Consider the following 21367-nt stretch of genomic DNA (forward strand, 5'->3'; position numbering starts at 1 on the left):
ATGTAGCATAGTGTGTGACAATATCCTCCTAATAAGGCAAGAGGACTTTGAAAAGCACTTTATTGGAACCAGAAATGGTAGTATTCATGGTTATTTCTAAGATATAAAATTTTTTAAGAGAAATGATGAATAATATTTTGGTAATGCAGTAGAACTTCGCCTTTATCACACTGAAGATTCTCACAAGGGGGAGCTAGCGTAGCAGCACGAGGGGACAAGGAGGCGCAGTTTTGCCATCATGACTCTGGAAGGCATGACTGGGTGCAAGTTGAAATGATCAGGTTTGAGGGAGAGGCATGTGTAACTACAGGACTGGTGGCAGTATAAACATGAATATGGTGTCATTTGGAATCAGTAATCGTGTCTCATTTAAAGTAGGACTGCCGTAGACGATTTAAACATGTGTGCGCTAAACACGCAACAACGATTTCAACTGTTTATATACACTTGATTCTTAATACTTTGCTTTTATCCGGACATTTTTATATTTTGTGATGGTTAATAATTCGCCTCTTTCTTGTCTTGTGCAGTTAAATTATGCTTAAAAAAGCCTCAAGAAAACAACACATTAAGAGGCAGGGAGGCACAAACTTTTGAGCAGGATGATCGGTATAAACTGTTGCTTTACGATGATCATTTTTCCGATCACATACATATATAATATAGAAGCTACATCAAATATTTCTCTTTTTTATTTTGTATATAATTTTTTGATTTATTACTATTTTAAATTATTGCCACATCAAAACGTTCATGGAATCAGATTTTTTTTCAACATCTAATAACATAACAATATTAATAAAATGTAATAATCAGAGAAATTTATCATCACTGATGTATTTTTTTTTTTTTTGGTTTTTGATTTATTTATTTTTTTATCCTGTCCAGTATGAGAAACAAAATTATTCAGAAATCACAATGGCAAAGCATTTCATTCAGACAAACTGGAAAAGATATAATGGAGGGACATTGTGTCACTCAGATGAGGATGGGTTCCCACTAAATCTGGTTCCTTTTAAGGTTTCTTCCTCTTACCATCTCCGGGAGATTTGCCACTGTCGCCACTTGTTCGCTAGAAATAAACTTTTAAGCGATAAACTTATACATAGATTTATACATTTTAAATGTATATTCGTAATCTACTTCATTCTATACAGCGTTTTTGGGATGATGCCCATTGTTAAAAGTGCTATGCAAATAAAACTGAAATGAATTTGCATAGTAGACTTGGGAATAGAAGACTTAACACTGATTGGACGGGACAGCTGTCACTCAACATATACAGGAAGTAGGAAATTGTGTACTTCACTTTTTTTTTTGTACATGTGTGGAGTTCTGTGTTCAGTTTAGCGCATTATTTTCAAAAGTGCAACTTAAATTTAAGAACTTAACATTCACACACACACACACACACACACACGAATCAATCAATTCGATATCTGCAGCCTATTGTACATCCTGTATACTTTAAATGACTGGTCAATCAGCAGTGAGAATTCTATTCGCAAAGTACACCTACCTTTTGCCTTTTTGTCCGACTTGTTAATATTTCCTGAATAATTTGTTTTCTGGTTCCTTATTTTACATTGCATGTCATGACCACTGTAGCGTTTGCACATTTACTTTTGTAACATGACGACTTTGTTTTGAAGGTTCTACACGTTGCTCGTACTTTCAACTGCCCTCTTCGGGAAGCCTCCTTTCAAGAACGTGATAGTCAATGGCCTAGTCCTCGCAAGGTAACCGTTTTCTTTGCTATCGCTGCTCACAGTTTTTATGAAATAACTTTTTTTTTATTTTATGGATGGGTTTTATTTTGCATAGTTCTGGAGGCAGAACTGAAGTGCTGATGACTTGGAGATACTTGGCTCATTTTCTAGTGTTTATTAACGACGCATATATATATATTTTTTGAAGCGATGGACAGAAGATGAGCAAGCGAAAGAAGAACTACCCGGACCCGAACTTGATCGTACAGAACTACGGCGCAGACGCACTCAGGTAAGGATCCAAAATATGCAGAGTGACTGAAAACATTTTTAATCAAAGGGCTGGAAGCCATGAGCCGATTGAGCGTCCAGGGCCATATGGATAATGAATAAGGCAACATTGCATCTGTGCATGTGAGGATTTAGTTCCAGGAAACGTCCGATTGATCATCGCTTGCTCTTTTTCATTTACAAAAAATGTTTTGTCTCATCAAAAATCTATGCATATGCTAATTAGAAACTCTTGATAAAACACCCCTTTTCCCTCTAAATGCCCCGCCTCATTCTTCTGTAAATGTGTGTTGATTTTGACTTGATGGGATCTTATATCCAGTCTTGCAAATAACACTTGCCTGACACACTGAAAACATCATTATTTTTCAATTAGAGGTAGAGCTGTTTGTTTACAACTTGTGGTTAAACTACACTGCTGTGACGAGTCCTACTGTGAACGCTAATTCATTTCCTCAGACTGATGACTTTAGGTTTCCAGAAAAGCGGCTCTTGGTGTCCCATTTACTCCAATAGTTCTGTTTATAAAGATTAGAACTTTTCTCAGATGTAGTTTGTGACCAGTGAGATAAATTTATAGCGATCGTATAAACATGGTATATGGCGAAGCAGCTGCTTCCGTATGGAGAAAACGGAACAGAGACAAAGTAAGCATTAGTACCTTCAGTGTCATACTGACTTTTCAAAGAGAGAGAGAAGGAATGGGGGAAAGAGAAGAGAGAAAATGATAGGAGGCATGGAAGTGGAGAGGGAGGAGGAGAGACAATGAGAGGAACTGAAAAAAATAGAGAATGGGGAAAGGAAGAAAGAAAGGAAGGACAATGAGAAAGAGCAAAGGAGAGAGAGAGAGAGAGAGAGAGAGAGAGAGAGAGAGAGAGAGAGAGAGAGCGAGAGAAAGATAGAAGGGGAGAAAGGAAATGAGAGACGGGTAAATGGGACAGGGGCAGAAGAGACAAAGGGAGAAAGAGTGAAGGAGACAGAAAATTGTGAAGTGGGAAGGACAGGAGGGGATAGGGGACAAAGTGAAAGGGAGTAAGAAGGAAGCAGGGAGAGAAGGAGAGAAAGAAAAAAAGGCAGAAAGATTGAAGAAGAAAGAGAGAATAATTGAATAACAATGAAAAGCTGAACAAGAAATCATCTGAAGAATGGGGAGAGGGAAAGAAAGGTACAAACATTCAATCCTGGGCTGAACCTTTTCCCAACATAGTTTTTTAATCATGAATGCATTCTCTCTGTATATGTCTTTTATGCTGAAGAACTGCATAAGACCTCTCTGCTTCCAGAACAGTCCCTCATGTCTGTCCTCCCCAGCATGTCTTTCCTCGGTACAGGTCCTTTTGATACCCCACGCACAACACAGAAAGATGAAGTGTCCTTCTGACATGATTTCTGTAAGGTGAATAATGGCACCGCAGTTCATGGGAGGGATTTCTTTTTCCCGGGTTTAATGCACAACCGTCTTCCTCGATCAATGCTCACTGATTTCACGGACATATTTCACAGGATGCCTTCCAGGAAATTAATTTAGCGCAGTTCAGTCGAAGGCTGAAGGAACTTCGACTGAACTGCACTTGAAGGGGAGTTTTTTTAAAAACCCAGAAAACACATTAGAACGCGGAGGAATAAAGTAGTGCCTGAAGTGTGTCTGTTAATGTTTGTGTGCTTCTCTGACTCTGTGCCTTCTATACTCATTTTCTTGTCAGTCCATGTGAAGGAGGTGTGGCCTATGTTCCTCTGTCTAAGAGGTGTGGCTTCTGTGCCTTGGTCTAAGAGGTGTGGCTTCTGTGCCTTGGTCTCCTGAAAGGTGTGACCTCTGTGCCTTAGTGTGTCTGAAGTAGGTTGAACCTCTGCTTTTTGCCCCAGTGGAGGAGGTGTGGCCTCTGTTGTAGCCCTGGTAAAGGAGGTGTGGTCTGTGCTAAGCCCCTGTGAGGGAGGTGTGGCCTCTGTGCTTTCACAGTGAAGGTGCTGTGGCCTGTGTAAAAAAAAAAAAAAAAAAAAAAAACGAAACATGTGGGCTACGTGCTTAGACGAAATCATGCCTCTTTTCTGTAATATTTTTGTATCCCACTCCTACAATATTAAGTCCCACCTCTAACTGTAAAAATGGCATAGTGTCACACATGGCTTTTCTTTTGCACATTATTTTACTGAACTATGTTTGTTCTCCTACAGTTATGCTTTATTCTATTACAGCGCCTTGCATTTGTATTTACCTCCATGGCGTTTTTTCCAATTTAGTTTCATTACAACCTGTAACTAAAATAGACTTTATGCGGGTTGTACCGTTTGATTTACACAACATGCTTATCACTTTAAAAATACAACATATTTTTTTAGTGTGATTCAAACATTTTATATCAAAAAGCCTTGCAGAACTGTATCACAGTCTCAAATCTGAGGCTGACTGAAACAGGCTTTCCATCCATCATTCTTTCAAGAATTTGGGGGTTCCGGTTAAGTGGCTCTGCCACCACCCATCACTGTGGAATGGTGTTTTAATGGATAATGGGAAAGATTGGGTTTCTTAGCATTTTCCCTAATGGCCAAAAAGTTTTGATGTGATTTTACGAGGGAACCTTTTACAGCGTGTTTTTGGGAGTGTGCCACATGCATGTTTTCTTTTTTTTCTTTTTTTTTTTTTTAATAAAAATACAGCTTTTTTTTTTTTCTTGCCATTTTTCTCTCACTTTTTTTTTCTAACTAACCTTGACAAAGTATAACGTTTAAGGAAACCTGCAAATGCCACTTCATAGGAAAACGGTTTCTCAGAAACACACCGTGCAAGAAATTCAAAGCTTTTCACACATAAAAACAGGCCAGGAACATAATTGTACTGTGTAGTTGTTGTTATTATATATAATCACAGCTCCTTAAAAATGGCCAAACCCTATAAAAAGTGCTCGACTAAAAAGCGAAAAAAAAATTTCTAAAATCTTTGTTTAGAAGAAGTAAAAAAAAAATTGTTGAACTATTTTGTTCTTTTTGTAGGCTGTACCTGATCAACTCTCCGGTGGTCCGAGCAGAAAACCTACGCTTTAAAGAGGAGGGTGTGAGGGATGTGCTTAAAGACGTGTTCCTGCCCTGGTACAATGCTTACCGCTTCCTCATTCAAAATGTCCTGAGACTTCAAAAGGTAGTTATTGTGCTAATCTTTTTTAAAACCAAATGCCACTGGTGTGTTTCGAGTAATTATTTGGTCAGAATCAGACACTGATGAAGCTTTTACTAAATATATGCCTGGAATACACTGCTGGTCAGATTACCGTAATTTCCGGACTATTAGACGCACCCATATATAAGCCGCACCGAATGAATTTACCTGTCTATAAGCAGCACCTGTCTATAAGCCGCAGGTGTCAACACTAATGTACCTTACACAGGCTTTACCGATGCCGTGCAGCTCAGAACACAGGTGAGGTGCGTTTTTTTTTTTTTTGTTTCCGTTCGGAAATTTCATTGGTCTAATGTTATGTCGCTCAGTTTTTTGGCTTGAAGTTTGTGAAACCGGAAAAAACCCAGTAAAATTCATAAATTAGCCGCTTCGTTGTTTAAACCGCGGGGTTCAAAGCGTGGGGAAAAGCGGCATGTATTCCGAAAAATACAGTATTTCTCTCTTTTTTAAACTCAAATAATTGCACAAACTACGTAAATTACCTCGATCATAACTGCTAAAGCTGGTGCTGAGTGGACCGTGATATTCCGAATGTTCCATGATGAAAGTATGTTGCAGGGCTTTTTATTGCATTTTACATTAAACTGTAGAGGACAGAACTAAGACAGAGACTACTTAACTCCACCCGTTTGTGTCTTTCCCATTCAGGAAGAGGACATGAAGATCTTGTATAATGAGAACACGGCCAAGCTGAGCGACAACATCATGGACAAATGGATCCAGTCCTTCACTCAGTCTCTCATTCAGTTCTTTAAAGCCGAGATGAATGGTGAGGAAATACCAGATACTATAAAGTCAGAGAACTTCGAGTGGATTTATGCAGAACATGCTGAAGAGCCTGGGCTCTGTTATTTCTTTTTTTCTAAGGATTTACTTAAAAACAAAATGCTGTGGTATTATTTATTTTACATTTAGCTGTGTTTTTATTGTTTTGATAGTCTTTTATATACTTAAGATTTGAGGATATTTCGAGCCACATATGGCAGGAATAAATAAAAATGAAACCATGAAAGTTTAGTCACAGAAGAAAAAAAATCTAATTTTGTTATATGACATTTTTGTGCTGCGGTAAGTTGACAATCCTGTGAGTAATTCACATTCAGTGCTGTCTCGTGTGTGTCTGGTTTGATTTGGCGGTTTTGTTTGTATAAACCCCAGTGGAAACAATGCGGCTACACATTGACAGGCATGAGCCACGGCCAATCAGAACACAGAAAATGTAAATAATCCTGCTATAACTTTTCCTGTCAATAATTCATAGAAATGAATGTGTGTGTTTTCGTGTCGCAGCCTACAGGTTGTACACGGTTGTGCCTAAGTTGGTGAAGTATGTGGACATGCTGACTAATTGGTACGTGAGGATGAACCGCAGGCGTCTGAAGGTAGGCTGAAGTGCAGCTCTCACTCCAGAGCGAGCTATTTCTGCCCACTCCGTTTGATTCGCGGGCATGCTGTTATGCAACATCTCTTTTAGAAGATTAAAGCCTCCCAGACCCATAGATTCGCTTCGGTATATTCTATGATCATGAGCAGTATTTTTTGTTTTATTCTTGTTTATTATTATTATTTTATTTTTTTTATTAGAAAAAAACAAAATCCATAAATGTGAGATGTAAACAATTCTGAGAGAATTGAATGGAATATTATAAGTACACTATATGGACAAAAGTATTAGGACACCTGACTTTTCCAGCCACACTGTATATGGGTCTTTCACAGACTGTTACCACAAAATTATGTGAAGGCAAACAATCATTTGGATGCCTTTGGATGTGGTAGCTTTCAATTTAGTTTTCACTTCAACTCTTCCAGCATGACAATGTGTGAGCTCCCTGAATATAGGGTTTGCATGAGCTGAAGAGAAAGGTCTTCAGTGGCCTGCAATAAAGCTCTGATCTCATATCTATTGAACACCTTTTGGAGGAAGTGGCTTTCCCACCCTACCAGAATTGACTGAATTATAACATCAAATGCCGTATACATTTTAGATGGGATTACATACAAATTCACATCCTCCACTTATAGGTGAAGGTAACAGTTCTGTGATCTGTAGTCATGTTTGAAATAAAGTGAAGAAGGAAAGTGTGTGTGTGTGGTGTATAAATAATAGGAATGTGTATGGGTTAGCATCAGCAGAAAGCAGCGCTGGCAGCACTATGTTGTTTTAGCATGACTTTTTCCATAATGAACATATTCTCTCTTCTGTCAGGGTGAGAGTGGAACCGAAGACTGTGTCTGGGCTCTGGAGACACTCTGTAGTGTGCTGTTCTCCATGTGCAGACTGATGGTGAGTCTCTGTGTGTGTGTGGTGTGTCTGCAGTTCGGTCTTAATTTAGCTTCACACTGTGTTCAGTCTCGCGGCCTTGCAGTGACTCGTGAGGCGACTTATGGAAAAAAAAAAAAAAAAGAGGAGATGAAATAAACCGAATCAGTCTGTAGTAGTGTAAAAGCCTGTGTCCTCCTTAGGCTCCCTTCACACCGTTCATCACCGAACTGATGTACCAGAACCTGCGTCACCTGATTGACCCTGCGTCCGTAGAGGAAAAAGACGCAACCAGTATTCACTACCTGATGCTCCCTCACCTCAGGTACAATGTCCCGAACAAAATAATTGTATTTATGTGTATACAGTCTTTCATCCATCAACCCATGCACTCACTTAATATGGCCAAAAGTATGTGGACACCTGCTAATCTGTCCATACGAGTATATTGAATATTTAATTTACCATAGACATTGATATAGTGTTGAATGATCTATCTATCTATCTATCTATCTATCTATCTATCTATCTATCTATCTATCTATCTATCTATCTATCTATCTATCTATCTATCTATCTATCTATCTATCTATCTATCTATCTAACCGCATCTGTCTGTCTGTCGATCTATCTATCTATCGATCCTTTCACAAATCAATCCTTTCCTTATTTTGTCCATCCATCCATTTTTATTTAGCCATATTTTATTTATTAATACTTTTTTTTTCAGTATTGATGAATTTAAGTAGTTCCATCAAGTGTTAACTAGATTAAAATGATTGCTTTAGCAATCGAATTGACTTTTTAAATCAAATTTGCAGTAGATTGGTGCAAAAAGTATTTAATCATTAAAAGAAAAAACTCTATCTATGAGAACTATATTTAACTCATTTTCAATATTCTCCTGCTCATCATATTCCTTTTAAGGAGAGATTTTTTTTTCCCAGATACAGGCTCCACACACACACACACACACACACACACACACACACACACACACTAGGACTGTTACATTTGCTGAAATGCCGAGGAGCAGAAAGTAAGATATTTCATATTAAAATGTAGTGAAATAAAAAATTGTAATAGTTAAAACTGAAAATGCTAATAAAGTACAGGTGCCTGAAAAATGTATTGAAGTGCAGTAAAATGTTTAATCACGCTCTTCACTGTGTATTGCAACCTGATATCATTAGTAACATTACTGCTTCATTGCTTGTTATTTGCATTTAATTACATTTGGATACTTACTTATCCAAATGTACTTAACTTAACTAGGTATTTAATTAGTATTTGGTACATTCGCTAAAATTAGGAAAATAAATGACTTTCCGTCTGTCTGTGAAGACTGAAGTGAACTTTTTATTTTATTATTATTCATTTCCAGGCTTCTTACTTTTCATAATGCACTTAGGAAATAACATTTTAATGAAGAATTCGATTGACCTTGCAGCTCTAAATCAAATTTCCTTTCTCATTTGGCTTTATTTTCTGTTCTTTTTTATTTTCTGTTCTTTTCTATCTTCTATCTTTTCTATCTAAAAAACAAAACATGGACTAGTCTTGATCCAATCATACATAAGAATCAGTCGGGTTGTTTTTCTTTTCTGAGCTGAATAATGAAGGATAAGATGAATTTATTTGTGCAGACTTGCCTTCTGTCAGGAAATAGGAAGGATAATTGTTTCGGGATGGAAGGGCAGAGCATTTGTTTTTTGCATTTTCTCCTACTGCACCCATTACTGAATCAAAACACTGCCGAGGCCTCGTCAGGAAACGGTGCGGAGGTTTGGATCCCTTGACACTCGGGTTATAAAACGGGACGCCGTGTAACTTCCTTTACGAGCGGCTTTGGTGCATCTTTATTAGTAATGGTCTCCTATGATAAAAAAACAAGTCCTGGTCTTGTATAGCGTTTGCTGAAATTGGATCTGCAACTGTGACATTGTACACAATCACACACAGACTTTGCGGGTCCTCCGAGGTCAAAACAAAGCAGACTATTAGCATGCATATCCTGAAACCTGTGATGCACTTAGGAAATAAACTTTCGCTTTGAAGGATTAGCTTGTCCTTGACCATCTCTGGGCCGCTTCCAAATGTACTTTTCTCATCCATCTGTAAGTGCATTTATTTCAATACTTTTAATGGACTAGTTTGTACACCGAAGCGAAGCCTCGCGATTAAAGTTTTCCTGTTATTGAAGATCAGAAGCATTTGGACTTCTGGAGTTTTGATCCACCTTCTATGCTTTATGGACTGTCCTCTATGTCTTAATTGTATCCATCCATTTTCCCCTTTTATATGTTCTTGAAACTATAATCATTACAGACATTAAATTAAACTATATTTAAAATGAACAGGAAGTAGTCTCTGAGATTGGCCGATAATCAGGATTTGAATTCTGCATTCTCAGCAGAAATGTTTCTAAAATATTTTTCACATTTCCATTTCTATTAAACTTCCTCAGCACATGCATGAAACTGTGAATAGTAGCAAACACTACATATTGAGCAAAAGTACACAGTATTGTTTAAGTTTAATGTGTAAATTAGACACATAATCACTGTTCTTGTGCTTTAAAGCAATTATTAAGCAAAATAAGAGCTACTTAAACATAAACACTGCAATTTCCTAATCTGATAACTGAGATGGCTACTAAGTGAATAAGGGATGATTAAGGTCTGGGACTATAATCATCCGAGACTGCACAATATTTCATCATTTCTGGAATTTTCAATTGGATAGAAACAGTGGATTCAGGGGTTTTACTGTATAAGCCTGCAAAGCTTCTGCATTTAGTGGAGTGTATACAGAGCTTACGTGGTGATGAGGATCGTTAAAAAACTGTGGAATTAGTCAAAAAATGAATTGTCCACTTTTGTTTTTATAAGGAATCTTTGTTTAAATGCTAAAATCTTTTTACCTGTACGGGATACGGTGTCTTGTAAAGGACAATTTCAGTATATTTCAGTATAACTTATAATGTATATATAACAGTATAATGCAGTGACTGAAATTACATCCTTCCACTTACATTTTGTAATATGCCTTTTTACTTTAATTAAATTTTTTATTAGCTTAAAAAAAAATGTAAATTGAAATCAAATTTAGAGAATAAAAGTGAATTTGACTTGAACAAAAATAAAAAAATAAGGACACCTTCATGTGTCTCATATTTATATTACTGATATTACAAGCATCTGACTTTCCAGCTTATACTGTAGCTTGAAAATCTGTATTAGGCATTGACCTCAACTGTACTGTAAATGCGAATTGTCCATGTTTTTTTTGTACTATACGTTCCATTAAACTAGAAATCTTAAAAATAAAGTTGCATTAGTTATGCACATTACAGATGAATGTTTCCTATTTATTTATTTCTAAACATTTTAATATCACACATGAGGGGGAACTAAGGCGACTTTAAATTTTAATATAATACAGTCTGATGAAATGCAGCATTTACTGTATTTTTCAGACTATAAGCCGCTACTTTTTTCCCACGTTTTGAACCCTGCGGCTTAAACAACGAAACGGCTAATATATGAATTTTCCCTGGGTTTTTTTCCCCGGTTTTACGACTTTCAACACAAAAAACTGAGCGACATAACATTAGACCAATTACATTTCCGAACGGTGGTGACACACGACGATGCCAAAAGATAAACTCTCGAGAGAAATAGCTGTGAAAGGAAGTAAGGTTACTTTCTTGGTCGGCTACTGTTTAGATACAAGCCGTTGTAACACGTTGAGTCTGGGTCATGGGCGAGCTCGCTAACTCCAGTTGCAACAGAAATCATATTAGCACAGACAGGTTTCCAAAACTCGTGCTTTTTTATTTTTCTTGGCAACAGCGTTTTGGGTTAGTCAAAGAAACTTAGAAATGAGCATCAGAAAATAATAAGGACATATTCCTCGGTCTTGCACACATGCAGTAATACCTGGAAAATGCGGCGGCAGCCTATTTCCAAAATACCGCTCTGCTCTTAAAGGAGGCACAACATATTTCACCCATTACACAGTGTCGTTAAAGCCTGTGTAAAGTTTATTAGTTTCAGTGTAGACACCTGCGGCTTATAGACAGGTGCGTCTTATTTATGTTCAAAAGAAAAATCTTTGTAAAATTCAGTGGGTGTGGCTTATATATGGATGTGCTTAATAGTCCGGAAATTATGGTACTTTAAGCCCATGTCCCTCAATCAAGTAAATTTTTTTAGCCCCTCTGTAGAAAAAAGTTTGAACCTCCCTGAATTAGAATTTTTCTTTTTTTTACTAAAATATAAATCGTTACTGAAATCCTACCCCTCCAGTGAAAAGAGTTTCTAATATAACAAAGCTACCACCCCCCACAAATCTTCAAGTGCTTGGTTTCAGTGACATTAATAAAAGCACTGAGGTCACATGATCGTGGCTCGTGTTCATTAGAAAAACTCAGTGGTTTCCATTTGACTCACAAGATGTACTTAGTTGTAGGAGAAGGGGAAGCGTGTTTTTTCTTTTACTGCATTCCCATCGCATGAGTTTTAAGTCCTTTAACAAAAAGTAAAGATGATCTGTTTATTAAAATAAATGTATACAACATTAAAGATTTAAGACGTGTTACGGTTTTGTTTTCTTCCCATGCCAAAAAAGCAAGTCGTATTTAGAAACTAAGGAATGAAACATACAGGAGCTTGTTGTTGGAAAATAATCAGCAGGCTGGATACTGTTACGACCCATGGGTTGATTATTTTCCCTTATGCATTATACATAATATAATAATTAAAATGTGTTTCAATTACATCATACTACAGAAACTAAGCTTCGTTAAGAAAAGTACATGTACCTCACAACAGCTATAAACGCCAAATTCCCTCTCCAGTACTATCTTGCCGGGTGCCGTTGATATTAAGGATTATATTAATTATATGCTGTGACATTTATGATCACTAAATCTAAACCATTTTGAACACACCGCTTAAAAGAATTTTTTTTTTTTCCCCCTGAAGTTTTTTTTTATTTATTGTTTGGCTGATTTAAAAAAAACCAGTGTCATTTGTCAGTAACACAAATCTTTGTCCTGACTTTCAGAGAGTCACTGATTGACCAGCGCATCGAGAATGCTGTATCCCAAATGCAGTCTGTCATCGAGCTGGGTCGAGTGATCCGAGACAGGAAAACTCTCCCTGTCAAGGTGCAGCCCTATTAATCACTGCTCCTTCTTTATATAGTGCAGCTTTTAGATAAGAAATTCACTCTAGTGACATACATCTCTCTACTTTCCCATCGTGTGTCGCACATGCCCAAATTTCAGCGACGTTCTGATGAGATGTTTTGTATTTTTAGTATCCCCTCAGGGAGGTGGTGGTCATCCATCAGGACCCTGAGGCTCTTGGAGACATTCAGTCCCTGCAGAAATACATTTTGGAGGTAATTTATTCCACACATCACACAGCTCTCATACATTTCAATCTGTGAAACGCTTGGATTCATTCTGCACATCAACTCATGCCACACATCCTCAGCATTTCAAGTTATTTTCAGTGTGATATTTATCAGCTGTTTTGTAGCATTAGCCTCTTGCACCTTGCAAGTAAGCAAAAAAAAAATTGTAAAGGAATTTGGAATTTGGTGAAGCATGGTTACATAATTCCTTATATAGTATGTGTGAGCTGCAGTTATGCAATAAATGGTTGCTTGGAGTAGTTAAATATTTCCTCACTTACTCACTCACTTACTCACTCACTCACTTACTCACTCACTTACTTACTCACTTACTTACTCACTTACTTACTCACTTACTTACTTACTTACTCACTCACTTACTTACTCACTTACTTACTCACTTACTTACTCACTTACTTACTCACTTACTTACTCACTTACTTACCCACTTACTTACTTACTTTCTCACTTACTTACTTACTTTCTCACTTACTCACTTACTTACTTACTTTCTTACTCACTTACTTACTTACTTTCTTACTCACTTACTTACTTACTCACATACTTACTTACTTACTCACTCACTCACTCACTCACTTTCTTACTCACTTACTTACTTACTATCTTACTCACTTACTTACTTACTCACATACTTACTTACTTTCTCACTTACTCACTCATTCACTTACTCACTCACTTACTTACTCACTTACTTACTCACTCACTTACTTACTCACTTACTTACTCACTCACTCACTCACTCACTAACTTACTCACTTACTCACTCACGCACTCACTCACTCACTTACTTACTCACTCACTCACTTACTCACTCACGCACTCACTCACTTACTTACTCACTCACTCACTTACTCACTCACTCACTTACTCACTTACTCACTCACGCACTCACTCACTAACTTACTCACTTACTCACTCACGCACTCACTCACTCACTTACTTACTCACTCACTCACTTACTCACTCACTCACTTACTCACTTACTCACTCACGCACTCACTTACTCACTTACTTACTCACTCACTTACTTACTCACTCACTTACTTACTCACTCACTCACTTACTCACTCACTCACTTACTCACTCACTCACTCACCTACTTACTTACTCACTCACTCACTCACTTACTCACTCACTTTCTTACTCACTTACTAACTTACTTTCTCACTTACTTACTCACTCACTTACTTACTTACTTTCTCACTTACTCACTCACTTACTTACTTACTTACTCACTCACTCACTTACTCACTCACTTACTCACTTACTTACTCACTCACTCACTTACTCACTCACTCACCTACTTACTTACTCACTCACTCACTCACTCACTTACTCACTCACTTTCTTACTCACTTACTAACTTACTTTCTCACTTACTTACTCACTCACTTACTTACTTACTTTCTCACTTACTCACTCACTCACTTACTTACTCACTCACTTACTTACTCACTCACTTACTTACTCACTCACTCACTCACCTACTTACTTACTCACTCACTCACTCACTCACTTACTCACTCACTTTCTTACTCACTTACTAACTTACTTTCTCACTTACTTACTCACTCACTTACTTACTTACTTTCTCACTTACTCACTCACTTACTTACTTACTTACTCACTTACTCACTCACTCACTCACTTACTCACTTACTTACTCACTCACTTACTTACTTACTTTCTCACTTACTCACTCACTTACTTACTCACTTACTCACTCACTCACTTACTTACTTACTTTCTCACTTACTCACTTACTCACTCACTCACTCACTCACTTACTTTCTCACTCACTCACTCACTTACTTACTCACTCACTTACTTACTTACTTACTTTCTCACTTACTCACTCACTTACTTACTTACTCACTTACTTACTTACTTTCTCACTTACTCACTCACTTACTCACTCACTCACTTACTTACTTTCTTACTTACTTACTCACTTACTCACTCACTCACTTACTTACTTTCTCACTTACTCACTCACTTACTCACTCACTCACTCACTCACTCACTTACTTTCTCACTCACTCACTCACTTACTTTCTCACTCACTCACTCACTTACTTACTTACTCACTTACTTACTTACTTACTTTCTCACTTACTCACTCACTTACTTACTTACTCACTTTCTCACTTACTCACTCACTTACTTACTCACTCACTTACTTACTTACTCACTTTCTCACTTACTTACTCACTCACTCACTCACTTACTTACTTACTCACCTACTTACTTACTTACTTACTTACTTACTTACTTACTTACTTACTTACTTTCTCACTTACTCTCTTACTCACTCACTCACTCACTTATGTGTGTGTATGTGTGTGCTGCAGTTATGCAGTAAATGGTTGATTGGGGTAGTTAGTTATTTACCTATTTACTTACTTATTTACTTACTCACTTACTCAAGCACTTACTCATTTCTTACTCACTTATTCACACATTTACTCACTCATTTACTTACAGTGAGTGAGTGAGTGAGTGAGTGAGAAAGGTCAGAAAGACCTTAATTCCTAAATTCTGTAAAGCTGTTTGGAGACAATGTCTATTGTGAAAAGCGATATAGGAATAAACTTGACTTGACTTGACATACAGAACACAAAGCTAAGGACTAGAGTAAGTTTTCTCGCCACATAAAGTGCGTTGTGTGCAACCAAGTGCAAACAGCGCAGACAAAAGACTGTGCAGACAGACAACACAAGACAGTGTGGGACCGATACACAAAACAGCGCCGTCCAGTAAACCTACTGTATAATGTTATACATTACAATGTGCAAAAGAAAACTGTGTACATGAGTGTACTTTTACATATAAACGGCAGTAGTAGCAGTCAAAAGGTGCAAAACAGCATGTAAACGGTATAATATGATTCAAAATAAATATAATATGGGTGGTGAAATGGATTAAGATGAGTAATCAGTGTGTGTTGAGTTCAGGTTGTGCAGTTCAGTAGCACACAGTTAACTGTGTGTATGTTAGGGGTGGGAGAAAAAATCGATTCACCAAACTATCGGGATTCTTTTTAAAACGATTTTGAGATCGATTTGTTTACCTCAGAATCGATATATCTTTAATTATTTTACTTTTCCAGAGGCGGTGGGAAGATGTTATCGCTTTTATTCCAACAGAGGGCGTATTTTGTTGTTGTCTGTATTAGATGAGGTTGTATCCGTTTTAAGCTGGCGCGAGAAAGCAAACCGATGGCAGAGGCAGGGTAGTAAACCTCTTTGAGAAATGTTTAACGGATAAAAATCCTGCTTTAGTCACAGACAATGCGTCTAATATGGTTATCGCTGCCCAATTAACCGGCTTTCTCCATATTAAGTGCTACGCACACACTCTCAGTCTGGCCTCACAGCGCGCACTGAAGCTGCCCGCTGTCCCGATGTTACTTGGACGAGTACGACGCATCACTGGATATTTCCATAGATGTGCTGCAGGACTTCATGTTTTGCAGGAAAAACAAAAGTTACTGGAGCTCCCTGTGCACAAACTTATAACAGACGTTTCAACGAGATGGAATAGTGCCTATGACATGGTTGAACGTTTTCTGGAGCAACAGGCTGCAGTAACAGCTGCACTGAGAGAAAAGAGAGAATGATATTAGCACCTTGACTGAGTTGGACATTGGAACAGTTTAACAGCACTTTTATTTTATTTAGTATTGTTTTTAGTTATTTTGTTGCACATTTGAATATTATATTCAAATTTTTGGTACTTGAAAGTTTTATGGTTCAAGGTTCTTTATGCACTATGTGTATGTGTATGCTCCTGACAAAAGATCAAGTATTTGCCATTGTCTAATCTTTATTAAGCAAACAAAAATCACAATTTAAACAATGAATCGCAATAGCTACAGAATCGCAATATGTATTGAATCGGCACAAAAGTATCGGGAGAGTATTGAATCGCCAGATTAGTGAATCGTCCCAGCCCTAGTGTATGTGCTTGTATAGTTGAGTTCTGTGTGTTGAGGAACCTGATGCTTTGAGGAAAAGAACAGTTACACAGTGTGGATGTGAGGCCTGAATGCTTCGGAACCTCTTTCCTGATCTCTTACCATCAGTGAAGCGTGTGTGTGAGGTGTGAGGGGTCGTTAACAGTGCTGTTGGCTTTGTGATGCAGCATGGGGTATAAATGTCTGTGATTAAGGGGAGAGAGACTCTGATGATCTTCTTAGCCGTTTTCACTATACTCTGTGTAGGGTCTTGCGATCCGAGACATGCAATTTTCAAACCAGGCAGGTTCGTGTCAACAGCGAACTTGATGTGATTCGAGCTGTGCATTGCTGCACATTGGTGAGTCAGCAGAGTGAACAGGAGTGGGCTGAGCACACAGCCCTGAGGGGCCCTAGTGCTCATTGTGGTGGTTCTGGAGATGCTGTTCCTGATCCGGACTGAATGATGTCTCCCAGTCAGGAGGTCCAGGATCCAGTTGCAGATGGAAGTGTTCAAGCCCAGTAGGCTCAGCTTTTCAATCTCGTGCTGAGGGATGTTTGTGTTGAATGCTGAACTGAAGTGTAGATGTAGAAGATGTCAGTGAAAACATTCACTAGCTGTTCTGCCAATTCGCTGAGCACTCTGGAATGTACATTGCCTGAACCAACAGACTTCCGTAGGTTAACTCTACATAGAGTTTTCCTCATTTCAGCCATGGATAGACAGAGCACCTGGTCACTGGGTGGAGGGGTGGTCTTCCTTGCCTCCATGTTATTCTGTACCTCAAACAACATAGTTTGTTTGTGAATGTGCTTCCCCACTACCACTAAAAAGATCTAGGTTTGTAGCAGTGTTATTTCTTCCTACATGACTGTTCTGTTGTAATCGAGCACAGGAAAGAGTTGATGTCAACACAAGAGAGCAAGCACAACAAAACCTGCCATCCTTCACCTCTCAGCACCAGTGGTGAGAATGATAGTGGAGGTGGAAGTCTGGAACTAAAAATAGCAGCTCTGTCACTTTGCGCCACACGGCTGCTATCGATCTGTTCCAAAACCTGTGTGTTTGTGTATGTGCTCAGTGTATGAACTACACATTCACTGCATGTTCAGTAGCCATGTCTCTACCGATAATGATTATACAGTATGGAAGAGAGAATGCTTGGTGATGTGATTGTTGCCATGGTTACATGGCAAGTTATTCTTATCGCTTTTTATCAAAGAATTTTGAACCAATGTAGCCAAGAAAAAAAAACAATATACAATAATAAAATAGTTTTTTCAAGCATCTTTATGTAATTTATTAGTACAAACTCTGTTTTGAAATTTTACCGTATTTTCCGGACTATAAGCCGCTACTTTTTTCCCACGATTTGAACCCCGCGGCTTAAACAACGAAGCGGCTAATTTGGATTTTTTTTCTGGGTTTTTTTCCGGTTTCACAAACTTGGCAAAAAACTGAGCGACATAACACTAGACCAATGAAATTGACGAACGGAAATAAAAAAAACGCACCTCACCTGTGTTCTGAGCTGCACGTTTTTTTTTTTAAAGCACGACGATGCCAAAAGATAAACTCCCGAGAGAAATAGTTGTGAAAGGAAGGAGAAAGACAGTGAACAATGATTTACTTGGTAGGCTACTGTTTAGATACAGGCCGTTGTAACGCGTTGAGTCTGGGTGAAGGGAGAGCTCACTAACTCCAGTTGCAGCAGAAATCATATAAGCACAGACAGGTTTCCAAAACTCGTGCTTTTTTAATTTTTCTTGGCAACAGCGTTAAGGTTTAGTCAAAGAAACTTAGAAATCAGCATTAGAAAATAATAAGGACATATTCCTCGGTCTTGCACACATGCAGTTATACTGGAAAAATGCAGTGGCAGGCTATTCCCAAAAAAACGCTATGCTCCTAAAGGAATTGCAACATATTTCACCCGTTCCACTGTGTGTAACGTGTCTTTCGTTAAATCCTGTGTAAAGTACATTAGTGTAGACAGTGCGGCTTATAGACAGGAACTTATTTGATAATTGTGCGTTAATAAAATTAGTGCCGTTAAAATTAATTTGCGTTAACAGTTACTAACGAAATATATAAATATATATATGCGACAACTAAACGATAAAATCAGCTTATATGATTTCTGTTGCAACTGGAGTTACAATTCAAGCTATCCCATGACCCAGACTCAACGCGCTACAACGGCTTGTATCTAAACAGTAGCCGACCAAGTAAGTCATTGTTCACTGTCTTCCTCCTTCCTTTCACAACTATTTCTCTCGAGAGTTTTTTTTTGCCATCGTCGTGCGTTTAAAAAATAAAAGTTTTTTTCTCCCGATGCCGTGCAGGAAACCCAGGAAAAATGCATAAATTAGCTGCTTCGTTGTTTAAGCCGCGGTGTTCAAAACATAGGAAAAAAGTAGCGGGTTATAGTCCGGAAAATACGGTATTCATGACGTCGTTTCTTTACTTAGACATTTTAAAAAAATTATCTGCACCGGAGAATCACTAAACATTTGTTTTACTGATTCACCAAGTTTCAAATCAGCAACAAAATCCGCCTTGATGCACACATCCGGCAATTAACCCTCTGGGGTTAAAATACTTTTTTGATGGTACAGATGAGAGCAATACATAATTTGAATCTGTAAAGAGTCTAATTTTATTTGTATACACTCATAATAACAACAAAATGTGTGCTTTTGTAAAATAAAGAAAACAAACAGGGGCGCTCTCTGCCATCGCGGTCATCTCTCTTCACAGACACATAAATAAAACAACCTCAATCTTGAATCTGAATCGTCCTGAGAATACTCATCCCACAGGCATAAATGTAATTATAGAAAGCTCGGAATGTCTACTTTCAATTTAACCAATTTCGCATTCAAAAACAAATATTGACTGATTACGTAATCCGTATGAAAGTTAGAAGAGGTACACTTTCTCTGGTATCACGTCATTAACCGTCTGTGTGGAAACAGCAAAAGTTTAGTGTGGTGTCCAGATAACTTACATAATTTATAAAAACAGAATTACTTCAAAACAATCACAATCAAGCTCTTCATGCTTTATGTTGAGGAAGGTTTCACTATTAATAAACATAAAAATTTGCATAAAGGTTCCATATTTGTCCATGCCCATGTTCATTAGAGTATTAAAACCTTAAAGTTTATTTATTTCCGGTACATTTAGACAGATATAAATGTGCGATTAAGCAAATATTTTAATTCGATGGACAGTAATAAACAGTTGCCCCACAACATAACTAACTAGCTAACGTGGCAACGAGTTAGCATGGCTGGGAGGATCTGCAGAGGATTCATTTGTCAAATATGTTTTGTATGTAGTGAAGTGCATTAGCACAGATAATTATCATTCCCTATTCAGATGCCAAAGTCAGTGATTGGGAGGCGTGACGTCACATGACACGGAGGGATAAGAAAGTAAAGGACACCCGCTGGGCATTCAGAAGCTAGTATTTTCCATGGGCATTGTATAAACTATATAAACAATATATTATTGAATATGCATGATATTGCTGTCAGGGACACTTTATAATATCATCACTCTTCAGGTTCCCTGCAGGGTTTTGTGCAGAACAGCTGTCTTCTGAGGTTGAGCATTTCGAACCTTTCCTGTAGGAATGACTGATGTGTGCAGTCAGTTCAGCACAGTTGTTAGCCACCGCTTGAATGAGGGTACTTAAGCCAGCGTGTAGAGCTGCTAGCAATATGTAGATGCAACCTTTGTTCAGACTCCTCAGGGCAACTCTCACATAGCACTCATCATGAGGATCCTATTTAGACATGTGCCAATATTACAATATCACATTAATTTAATTTTTTTTTAACAATCAGTTTCAAATACAATGCGGCTCCTTTTATCCGTTCTTTTGTCATTGTAACCAAGTTATCTATACATACAGCTTGAAAATCCTGTCAGAAGTGAAGTAGCCAGATAGCATTTTAAAAGACGTCTATAAACTTTTGAATGAAAATCCTCTCAGAAATTCTGTAAATCGTGTTAACCATCTGGCTAGAAATAAAATAAAAATAAAAAAAATAGTTCCTATCCTCTTAAAAATCATTTCAGGTTATATACTGTAATGTTAGCAATGTGTCAAGCTTTGCAAAAGAAAATAATTAGAATTAATGAACATGGTTTCAATATCTATAACTATCAATAATATTCTGTCATGATAGCTAGTATTATTGAAGATTGGGGAACTTTTTTGAATATTGCTTTAATATCATCTTAAAATAGTTGTAAATTGTTCGCTTCCAGGTTAACTTATGTTACAGTAGCTAGCTAGCTACTGTTCCAACTTGTAGGAATGTAGAAATATGACTTTTTGAAATTTCTTCAAGGTCAGCTTGTTATCTAGCTTTAGAGTGGGAAATATAAATAAATCAATTATATATTTATTTCAGAAATACTTTTCAAGTGTATGCTGGCTAGCATGTTATCATTGATAAGACACTGTTCTCTTGTTTTTCTCTGAAATTCCAGAGAGAATCTGAGTGTTTCGTCTCAG

At 37.7% G+C, this 21367-nt stretch overlaps 1 protein-coding gene across 2 annotated transcripts in view; it reads left to right on the forward strand.

Annotated features, from left to right (window-relative positions):
- iars1 (isoleucyl-tRNA synthetase 1) overlaps positions 1-21367 on the forward strand; it is a 91432-nt gene that overhangs the window by 47140 nt on the left and 22925 nt on the right. For both annotated transcript variants that reach the window (XM_083533943.1, XM_083533944.1), the window contains exons 17-25: positions 1653-1739; positions 1918-2001; positions 4989-5133; positions 5821-5941; positions 6463-6554; positions 7382-7459; positions 7639-7760; positions 12506-12608; positions 12761-12844. In XM_083533943.1, coding sequence (XP_083390069.1) covers positions 1653-1739; positions 1918-2001; positions 4989-5133; positions 5821-5941; positions 6463-6554; positions 7382-7459; positions 7639-7760; positions 12506-12608; positions 12761-12844 — 916 coding nt within the window. The remainder of the gene's footprint in view (positions 1-1652; positions 1740-1917; positions 2002-4988; positions 5134-5820; positions 5942-6462; positions 6555-7381; positions 7460-7638; positions 7761-12505; positions 12609-12760; positions 12845-21367) is intronic.

The sequence above is a fragment of the Silurus aristotelis genome, assembly GCF_946808225.1.
Source record: "Silurus aristotelis genome assembly, chromosome: 28".
NCBI classification, from domain to species: Eukaryota; Metazoa; Chordata; class Actinopteri; order Siluriformes; family Siluridae; genus Silurus; species Silurus aristotelis.